Source organism: Bactrocera latifrons, unplaced genomic scaffold (assembly GCF_001853355.1).
Source record: "Bactrocera latifrons isolate USDA-ARS-PBARC rearing strain unplaced genomic scaffold, ASM185335v1 scaffold_94, whole genome shotgun sequence".
In the NCBI taxonomy this organism is placed as follows: Eukaryota; Metazoa; Arthropoda; class Insecta; order Diptera; family Tephritidae; genus Bactrocera; species Bactrocera latifrons.
In genome coordinates, this window is record NW_017537645.1 from 709,277 (window position 1) to 720,403 (window position 11,127).

At 36.3% G+C, this 11,127-nt stretch overlaps 1 protein-coding gene across 1 annotated transcript in view; it reads left to right on the top strand.

Annotated features, from left to right (window-relative positions):
* Positions 1–9,553, top strand: part of LOC108977679 (endoplasmic reticulum aminopeptidase 2) — a 22,270-nt gene extending 12,717 nt beyond the window's left edge. Inside the window, exons 3-14 of the mRNA XM_018947495.1 lie at positions 4,025–4,213; positions 4,284–4,366; positions 4,521–4,729; positions 4,805–4,985; positions 5,045–5,902; positions 5,968–6,126; positions 6,211–6,517; positions 6,592–6,734; positions 6,801–7,063; positions 8,217–8,346; positions 8,413–8,784; positions 8,855–9,553. Coding sequence (XP_018803040.1) covers positions 4,025–4,213; positions 4,284–4,366; positions 4,521–4,729; positions 4,805–4,985; positions 5,045–5,902; positions 5,968–6,126; positions 6,211–6,517; positions 6,592–6,734; positions 6,801–7,063; positions 8,217–8,346; positions 8,413–8,784; positions 8,855–9,004 — 3,044 coding nt within the window. The 3' untranslated portion in view covers positions 9,005–9,553. The remainder of the gene's footprint in view (positions 1–4,024; positions 4,214–4,283; positions 4,367–4,520; positions 4,730–4,804; positions 4,986–5,044; positions 5,903–5,967; positions 6,127–6,210; positions 6,518–6,591; positions 6,735–6,800; positions 7,064–8,216; positions 8,347–8,412; positions 8,785–8,854) is intronic.
* Positions 9,554–11,127: the final 1,574 nt, after the last annotated feature.

The following is an 11,127-nucleotide window of genomic DNA, read 5'->3' on the forward strand; positions in this document are numbered from 1 at the left end:
AATTGAAAATGGGCGTGGCGTCGCCCACTTATGGACCAAAAACCATATCTCAGGAACTACTTGACCGATTTTAATGAAATTTGGTATATAATATTTTCTTAACACCCTGATGACATGTACCAAATATGGGTGAAATCGGTTCACAACCACGCCTGAAATCTCGATTATCACTTTATCATGAGAGAGTATAAAATATTCGTTGACACCCGAACTTAGCCTTTCCGTACTTGTTTAAAAGGAACCTTGCTATATCAGCTTTTCAAATATATGACCAACTTAGCTGCGAAAAAATTAGGATCGACTGTTCTCATCAAACAAAATTACTTTGTGAACGACACAATATTATAGATTTAGTACGAATCCGCACGTGTGTAAAAAAGTATGGACAATCAAGTACAGTGTAAATTGGAGTATTATTTAATATAACACCCTTGTTTAGTTTGTTTAGTATATATCTTTTCTCATTAACTTTTGTTTAGACAATTGAAAGCTAAGTAAGAAATTTCATAATTTTTGAAAATAGTATTTTGAAATTATACAGTTATTCACAAATATTAAAAAATTTACTTAGCTTTCTCAAAATAACTATTTTCTCGTCTGTGTTATAGAAAGTTGCTCAAGCACTAAATTGATGTCGGGTATATAAACTTAAAAGGAAATGAAGATATACAATTTTCTTAACTAATTCAATTCGGTACATTTAAATTATGCTTTAACTTGAAAATTTTCGCTTCTTAAGGTTAATACTGGCTATTACCGGATTGGCACAGTTTGACTTTCGCCTATCGAACTGTTAGATATATGACTACCAGAGCTCCGCTAATGAAAAGATAAATCTTATTCCAAAATTTACCTAGTCCGGTGAGCAAACTAACATTTAAGTGACGAGGTATCCCTCAATCACCCTGACTTATTGTAAACATGCCTCTACCGACAACGTTTTTAGGTATTGTATTCAGTAAAATCTGAAATCTGAGTTATAAATACAATATTAATTTGTTCTAAACTTCACAGAAGTTTATCTTATGAGTTAAAACACATTTTCTTATAAACAAAATTAGCTCAGGTAGGCAGTCTAACCAATGAGGTGACCTCAACAGAAAACAAAGCAGTCATCACTTGTTTATCGTTGTAAGTTACGGGTGTTTTTTAGGCGTTTGGTTTTCAAGAGGTAGACTTTTTTTTAGGAGTTGGTCTCTCTGACAGTTGTTGCTGCGGCGATTAAGCTCAACTTTTGGTGGAATGAGTACGTTAATAAACCAAATTGTCGCAGTATGAATGATGATAATCTATTGCGCATTGCAACAGCGAATGCCACAGTCGATGGAGCGATGAGCTGTACGAGATATACATCGGTACTGACATACTATAAATACATACTGACAAATATAGTAGTTCAGCGATTTAAGAGACAGTGGCTACGTTGGCCTCTCGGCTATTACCGTAACCGAGTAAGCGGTATCTACACCAATAAATAAGATGAAGAACAATACGTTATATAAGTTTATTTATGCTGAAAACCACATGTCTGAAAAACACACTTTATTTTTGCAGTAGATATCAGGTAAAACGATATTCAAATATACGAATACACTTACACTTTGTAACTAAGTGATTCATGAAATGAATTCACGCCTTGGCATGCTTTATGTCTCGCCACTTCGTACGTGCCGTCTTATTGGCAAAATATCCATGCATGGGAGTTTTAAATGAAGCTGTGAACCATTTAGTTTTGGTAATTTGTGTTCATTTATATAAGAAATTAGTTAAAATAACAATCGTACCTTAGTGAGCGGAATACGTAACGGTTTAAAGATAAATCCCAATTTCCAACTCCACACGTAATCGTTTATTACCATTCGAAAAAACATTTTTTTGGCATTTATTTTTTGAATATTATCTCTTTCAATTGTTGGCCGCGAAAATGTCTCACATGGTCCATCCATTGAGCCCAATTTTTGAAGACTCGTTCGATCATTTCGACTTGTAACTGGCGAATGAATCGAAGCGGGATTGTCCGCATATATATGGATATACTACATATATCTTCATAGGAAAAAGTCTAACGGTGTAAAATCATACGATATTGATGGCCAATCGACAGGCAAAAATTTTAAATTATAAACTCACCGAAGTGTTCTCTCAATAAATCCACAAATTGATGCTATGTGTGGGAAATGTCGCCGTCTTGTTGAAACCAAATGTCGCCGAGATGACGAGCTTCAACTGCAGTCATCAAAATGTCTGTTATCATGGCGCGATAATCGTCGTTATTGACGGAATAATTTTTTGAAGAAATATGGACGGATGATTCCACCGGCCCACAAACCACACCAAACCGTAGTTTTTTTAGAAGGACTGCCTCCTTGAGCCTAAATGCAGCAATTTCGCCATTTTACATACCCATTGAGCCACAAATTGGCCTCATAGCTGAACAAAATTTTACTCAAAAATGTCAGATCTTCTGGGAATTCTTCAAAAGCTCATAGAGCGCAGCGATGTCGCTTGGCAAGGTCGAGCGTTTTCAGTTCTTGCACAAGCTGTATTTTGTATGCTTTTAATTTACGATCTCGACGTAAAATTCACCAATTCGGTCTATAAGTCAGTCCGACTCTTCACGGTCTTCGTGTACATTCACAATTACGACTGCTATATTTTCTTCACTGCGTGCTGGACGTGGTCTACTTGTTTGAATATTATCGAATAAAGAATTTTGGGTCTCAATATGGGTGATGGTGTTGCTAATAGCATGTTCAGTAGGCCGATTATGTTGACCATAGGTTGAGCGAAGCGCGCGAAACACATTCTTTACAGAACGTGAATTTTCGTAATAAAGTTGGACGATTCGTAAACATTGTTCAGACGTAGATTTTTCAATGATGAAATTACAAACAATACTGAACAAAAATAACATGACAGCTTGACTCACGCGTGATCTAAAAGGGCTATTAAAAAGAGTACCTTCTTCGCTAAGGGAAGACCTTATCTTTAAATTTCGAAGTTCATACTTCAAAGATGAACTTGTTGATAAGAATCACTCTTGCTTAAAAGCTCACATCTTGTTAGTATATACATATACTAGTTCAAAAAAACGAAATTATCTAGAACTTGGAAGTACTAACAGTTAACAACGAGTACAGTTTCGACTTCTTGAACTTTTGCTCCAGATAATTTAGTATGAATGACTATTTAGGGAACTACTCTTGTTTTATGTAATGATAACTATTAAGTAGTTTCGGTTCGAAATTATAGGATCATTAATCGGTTTTTTAAGCGGATAAAGCTTCATTTATGTCATTTGCTCATTCGTTTCGGTACTCGCTAAATGTTAGCAATTTCAAAACGACAAAACAATATAAGATAAGATTTATTTAGACTTTATCAATCAGGTTCACATTGCATGTTAGGCATGCTTTGAAAATAATCAAAAGTTTACATTTTTAATTAAAATATTATATCCGGAGAATGGAAGGTTTTCACAACAATATTTCATTGCATATAAATATTATATAAGTATTTGTAAAAATACCTTTAATGCATGACTATATGTGAATTATATCAGTGGTTTCTGGAGCTTATGTATATGTTTCCACTTAGAAAATTGTGTAAATACAACAAATGTGTACTTTTCCTAGATTTATTGAAAAATACATAAAATCTTTAATAGATTTTTTTCCCTAAATACATTAATATAACCATAAATACTAGAATAATAGAGATTTTACACTGGAATTATTTCTATTTTTATTTGGAGACATATTTTTCTACACCAAACAATATCTAGTTCTTAAACAATATTTATAAATATTAAAGCTTAGCTAACTTTAGTTAATTAAAAACAAAAAAATCTTTTAACTAGTTGTATCGAAATGAGCGTCTGTAATGTTCCCTAAATCCCATATAACATGCAACTATAATGAACTATATACTAGATTATCATTAAAGAAAATTTAGCAACTAAATGAGTATTTTCTCCCATGAAATAGCACATTTTATATCACTTCACGCTTGCTTGCCATTTCAGATTGTTCGTGCGCTGGTAAATTGGCACCGGGTTTCGAAACGGATGAAGAGAACGACACACAGCCATTCAATCCGATTGCGACGAATGGAGAGCCTTATCCATGGCTGGAGGTGGCACTGCCAACGAGTGCGCGTCCACTGCGTTACATGGTGACAATACATCCCAATCTGACGACGCTGGACGTCAAAGGTTAATAAGCGAAATAAATGCAATGAGCTTAGAAGTTTTATGGAAATTAATTTTGGCATTTCTTCGATAGGTCAAGTGACAATCGATCTCTTCATGGAGAAGGAAACAAATTTCATAGTGTTACACATACAGGACCTAAACGTCACCGATAGGGTAAGCTTTACCTTTCAATTTCTTGCTCTTCATTTTGTTGTGCATAAGTTTAACTTGGAGTATGAACAATAACAATAACAGTTCTCATTTCACTGAAATTCCACTGAATTTCCATTCAATTTTTCTTTTCTGACATTTCTCCATTACTTCACAGGCCATTGTGACGACGGGCAACAAAGGTTACGCCATTAAAATTGTCAAAGTATTGGAATATCCACCGCGACAGCAATTGTACATCGAAGTGAAGGAGAAGCTGAAGAAGAAGTCGAATTACACGCTTAACTTGCGCTGGTATTCGAAATTAAATCCGGAGCCGGAGGGTTTTTACGTGGATCAATATGAGAGCTCTAACGGACTGGAGCGGTAAGTGCGTTTAAGCAGTAAGAAAATATATTTATTTTAACAAATATTTCCCTAACTCTCCCGCAACATGTACAGTTTGCTGGCAGCCACAGTATTTCGGCCGAATAGCGCGCGTCGCGCATTCCCCTGCTTCGATGAGCCGCAAATACGCGCGCCATTTCGCATATCTGTTTTCCGTGATCGCTTCCACATTGGTCTTTCCAATTCCATTGTGCATACGACGGAGGATGTGGGCTTCTATATGGGCACCGGTTTGGTGAGTATGCGCCAAATTCTTTCTTTTATAACACGCTAATTGCCATTCACACTCCGCAGCTACGTGACGATTTCATCGAGACGCCACCACTACCCGCCGATGCTGTCGCTTGGGTGGTGAGCGATTTTCAGCGTGAATCTCTGCAGCCTTCACCAGCCTATTTGCCAACAACACCGGCGCCGCCCGGCAGCGCTGGCTCGAAGAAATCCGCTCAACTCAGCAATTACCCTCAGTTGAAGGAGAAGAAGCCGCCCGTGCGCAATATAACCGCGCTCACACATTCATTGAATATTAATCTGATGAAGAATACCACCACAACGACCGTTACACCCACTGCCGAAAGTAATGGCAAGAATTTGACATCGCTCAGTCAGTCGACGGCTTCGCTAATTAAACGTGCGCCATCGTATACTTTCTATGCGCCACGTGATCTACTGCCACGTTCATCTTTTATACTACATACTGCACGTGACGTGTTGGAACATTTGCAAACCTGGTTGGACATATTGTATCCGTTGACGAAAGTCGATTTTGTGGCGTTACCTTCATTGGATCGTAACATTATCTCTTCGTTGGGTTTGGTCACGCTGAAGACTGCCTTTCTCACCGATCCCGAGTCCATAACGACGGAGGAATATCAGAAGAGCGCCCTACAAGTGGCCGAAGCTATGGTGAGACAGTTCTTTGGTGGCATTACGTCGAGGAAGGTATTAAAAGATGTTTGGCTATGGGAGGGACTCATAAAATATTTGGGCATACATTCGCTTTCACCGCAACAAACCAATTGGCCGTTGAGAGAAATGTACCTGCTTAAAATAGCTACAACAGCTTTGGACATTGACGCCATACAAGGTTGGGATAGCATTATGAACGGCACAAAACATGATGGTAATAATGAAGAGTTTTTCATACAAAAGGTAATAAGTAATTTTGATTTTGAAACAGTAAAGGCCTAATATAAATGACCATTAACATTCTTTAGACCGCTGCCATATTTTCAATGCTACACACCGCCATTGGCGAAGATCGCTTCCGCGGTTGTCTTGGCGCTTTTCTGAAAATCAATCGTTTTAAAACTGCCGAACCCACAGATCTTTGGACAATTTGTACAAAGAAAGCCAACGGTTCCAAAAATATCAAAGTAAGTGCTGTACTATGTGCTTTAAACTCCAAGCTCGAGATCTAGAATATCAGTCAAAATTGATATTTCATATATCTCACACAGGACATGATGACTTTGTGGACTCATCAACCGGGCTTCCCGCTACTGACTGTTACCAAACTGGGCAACAGCGTATCCATATCACAGCGACCTTTCAAGCCGGCCGACTTCCTTGCCATACACGATGAGACTTACGACGGAAACAACTACAATAAAACGGTGGTGAATGTCACAGAGACGCCGAGCACTGTGGCACCAACGGCTGCGGGTAAAACCAAGCAACCGACAAAGATGAAATGGATATTCCCCATAACCTACATAACCGACACTAATAATGTTAGTGAGACTTTATGGCTACAGAATATTGACGGTGAGTGTGAATAAACAAAATCGGAGTCATACAATGGAAGATTCAATGGAACAACAAAATCTTTTAATTTACAGTAACTTTCAATGTGCCAGAGAATGTTAAATGGATCAAGGTTAACGCAATGCAATCTGGTTATTATCGCGTCTTGTACAACGATGACAACTGGGCGAATTTGATTGAGGAACTTGCCAACAACCCTGAGAAGTTATTGAGTGAGGTAAATAACTTCAATAGATTTAGTTTGTCAAAAGCTTTACACGATCTTTCCTTTCATCTACTCAAGGATCGCATTGGTCTGCTGTCGGATTCGTTTACGCTCTGTCACGCGAATCTGTTGCCCTGTGAGATCACCATGAATATGATACAATATTTACCTAGTGAAACAAATTGGGGTCCAATGACGGTGGCGTTGCGACACTTGGAGAAGTGGCGTCGCATATTGAAGTATTCAGAATGTTTCCTGATGTTATCGGAGTTTATTAAAATGAAATTGGCTACAGTTATTGAGAAAATCGGCTGGAGCGATGATGGCGATGAAGCAAAGAGGTGAGTGAAAGAGAAATTATTGTTATAGCATTTGTCGATTTACTAAGCTCATCTGGCATTCAGCTGACCGGCAGAATGTTGCCAATCCTGGTTTAATTGGGCTCCATTAAAAAAATCTGTTTACCTTTTGTCTGTAAAAAAGATGTATTCTTGCAAACGGGATTGATCGCGGAAGAATTTCGTAGACTATGTACAACCTTAATCTTGCTATCAGACTAATGGAAACCGGATCCATTAAGGGTTCAAGTGAAAAACATTTCGAATTCTTCCTTACTTTGCCAACATACCAGAAAACTTGGACAACTACGTTCTAGAGCCTACTCTTTTTTTCATTTTCTCGGCCCACATTCCTCCAAAGGTAGCAGATATCAGTCCAGCTTGCACAAAAGGGCACCCTTACCCAAATCCATTCAGGATTAGAACAAGCTATTGTACGCCTGTCTTTTTGGCGTCGGATCTATGGACCTTCAGTAAGCTCAACAAGCGCGGGTTAACAACTAGCACTTATGGGGTACCTTCTGCTTTTTGTCCCAGAATGGAACGTAGGAGATTCATTGAACTACTAGCTCTCGACGAAATGATTGGTGTCACACGATGAGACCAAAAATGTGGAAGATTGAAACTTGTCAAAGTTACGGGGAAGAATATGAGGTGGAAAGTTAAAAAATCTCGGCGGCCATACTTTCTAAGAACCTGGCAAATTGGTATACGACTCCTCAATAAATTTGTGGCAGACTTTAGGTGCTTTGACGGTTTTTATTGATACCTGGGCATTACAATGGACAGGTGGCCCTAGCTGTTCAAGTAAGGCTGTTCGCGCCCTCAGCATGTTCACCTAACTAAACCAAAACTATGGTTAACCTTCTCAACTAACTTTGAAACATTAAAGATCGTTCAACGTTCTACTAATGTCCTACCAGGGAATTACTATCGTTTCTCTTGGGTTAAGCTTTCTTCTATTTAGTTTGATTATGAAAATACCTTTCCAGGGATAGTAGTCATTAGAACTTTCTCGACAATTTACAATCTCAACCCCGCCGAGTTGGCACCAAATAAGTGAAAAAACCAGAACCTAAGAGGATCTGAAGCTTTTAACAATTTTATATTAAAAGTTAAATCCTAAATTTATTTATGTGCTTTCCTGAACCCTTAGACTAATGCGACCGGAAGTACTATTAAGCTCAGTGCTTTGGGAAGATATTGACAGCATAACAAAGGCTAAAAACATGTTAAACCAATTTCTGTACTACAATGGCACAGCGATACCACCTAATCTGAGAGAGGTAAGTGATTTTTGTAAAATATTAATTAGTAGGCTTTTAAAGAACCGTAATTTGGTCAACTCACAGGTGGTCTATACCGGCTCCATACTGTCCGGTGAATACATTTACTGGCAGCATTGTTGGGAACGCTTCATCGCGCTCCAGCGTACATCGGAGAGTTTCGTCGAACGCATGCAATTACTGCGTGCGCTCGGCCGTACCAAAGACGCTTGGCTACAAAATCGCCTACTATCGCATGTCACCATGCTGCCAACCGTTGAAGTGGTGCAAGTTTTACAGGCCATTGCTGGCACACCGACAGGTGGCGCGATGGCGTGTCGCTTTCTGCAAGCCAAATGGTTTGAATTGGAAACACGGCTTGGTCACGGTACGCTAAGCTTCGCCAAAGTGATATCGGCGATAACACAATATGGCGCGACGAAGTTCGACTACGATGAGGTGCGTGTGCTTATTTACATTTTTTAACCTTAATATGAAAATGAATATTAATATTTGTATTACATTTTAGCTGAAATCGCTGGTGCACCGTTTTGGACGCGGTCCCGGCATGGAAGTGCTGAATATGACGCTTAGCAGCGTGGCTTCCAATGTCGAGTGGGTGGCGCGCTCTCAGACATCGCTGTATAAATGGGTGGAGAGCAACTTGCATTCGCATTGATTTTGCACAACAAAAGCAAAAACAATATTATTGATAATTTTATTTCTATTTTTTAGTTTACTTGTAGAGATTCTCATCATACAGCTAAAACTATGTTCAAAATCATTGTAAAAGTCATACATACTAACAGTTATCACAACGTACATATAGACATATGAATGTAGCTACACATGTGCATACAAACATACTACTTATATATAGTTACTTATATATTTATCTATATATATAACAAGCAGTCAAACACGCATACATACATTTCCTCATTTGTAATTATGTTCCTTATCTACTACATAAATATTTATACATACATACATATTCATACAAACTTGCATAATATACATAGCATGCGTAAATCGCGCAGCTCTAGACATTATTGGGCCGCTTATGGCTAATGGTTGGCGCAAAAAAAGTAATAGGGAGTCTTCTAGGTTTAATTATAGGTTAGGATAAAGGTACTGGAATATAAGTTTATCATATCATCTAAAGTGTATAGTAGCTAAATTATATTAAGTGTGTGTAGAAAACTTGGAATTCGTTAATTTTTTTTTTTCAAATAATTATTGTTTTTTTTTTATTAATTTTTTATTATGTATTTTGGGTATAATATTTAAAAATTTTTTTTTTAATTTCAGAGATGTTTTTATGTATTAGTTGTTATAATAAAAAATTGCAATATACCATATAATATATCGTCACCTAAATTGCAAAACATCGTATCATCGAAAACAAATCGGAAATCGCTGTCAGATATATAAGCCAGAATATAACCATTTAATAACCGAAACTCAAATTTTGTAACAATATGACGGTCTGATAACCAATATATAACCATTTTATAACCAAAATTCAAGTTTTGTTTGAGTGTATGATAACCAATATATAACCATTTGATAACCGAAACTCAAATTTTGTTACAATATGACGGTATGTTAACCAATATATAACCATTTAATAACCGAAACTCAAATTTTGTTACAATATGACGATAGGATAACCAATATATAACAATTTTATAACCAAAACTCCAATTTTGTTTCAATATGAGTGGTTTCTGTTATATCGTTTTTTCTTGCAAACTTATGAACTTATGAAAAATGATTTACGTTGTTTTACATTTTAGGTGACGATATGTAGGTATAATACAACACTGTGAAAAATCCAGAAACCATAAAAAAACATATTGTACATATAATATATGTGTACACAAAAAAAATTACTCAGTTTTGACAGCAAAGTAACTCTACAACTGATCTCTAGAAAATATTTAAAAACAAAAAAGGCCATATGTATTCATTTGAATAGAAAATAATATATACACGATATAATTTTCAAATACCATTACATAATTTAAGAAAATAAATTTTCAAAATGAAAATAATAATTAAAAAATAATAATAATTCACATTAAGTCTCATCAGCCCATATTTAAGTATTTGTCTAATTAAAGTACGCGTAATTAAACCTAATTGTTATGAAATAAACACTGCAAACGTGAAATTATTATTAAAATTAATTGTATGTATGTGTTATAATGGTTAGAATATCAATAACCCTTCCAATTTCAAGCTGGTAAGAAATATATATTTAATTATATACTTTGTGCACGCAAATCAAAGACGATATATAATATGTATGTATAACTACAGTGGTACTAGCACATGCATAAATGTATAACACAGAAAGTATATATACTTGTATGTGTGTATGTGTTCACAAAACTTCAAACAACACTTTTAATGTAAACATATTTATTTTTTTATTTGCCATTAAATATTGGTCAACAGATATTTATTTAAAATTGTCGTAAGAGAGATCATTAAAAAACGCTAAACGTTATTTGCCTAAACAACTGAGCACCAAAGCTGAACTGAAGCTTGTGCAGTTATTATGAACAGTTTTTTAAGAGAGATAGATAGAGAGAGAGAGGTGTCAGCTTAATATTGCGTTTGCGTTGGAAAACCTTTGGTTGCAACTTTAAAATATAACTGCTAAATTTTTCGAAATAAAATATGATCCAGTTCGAAGTTCCCTACTTTTAAAGAAAAAACACAGAAACGTCAAATTTTTCAGAAAATTTTTATTAACATTCGAAATAACATTCTTCGCCATTTATTTTTTGAAGA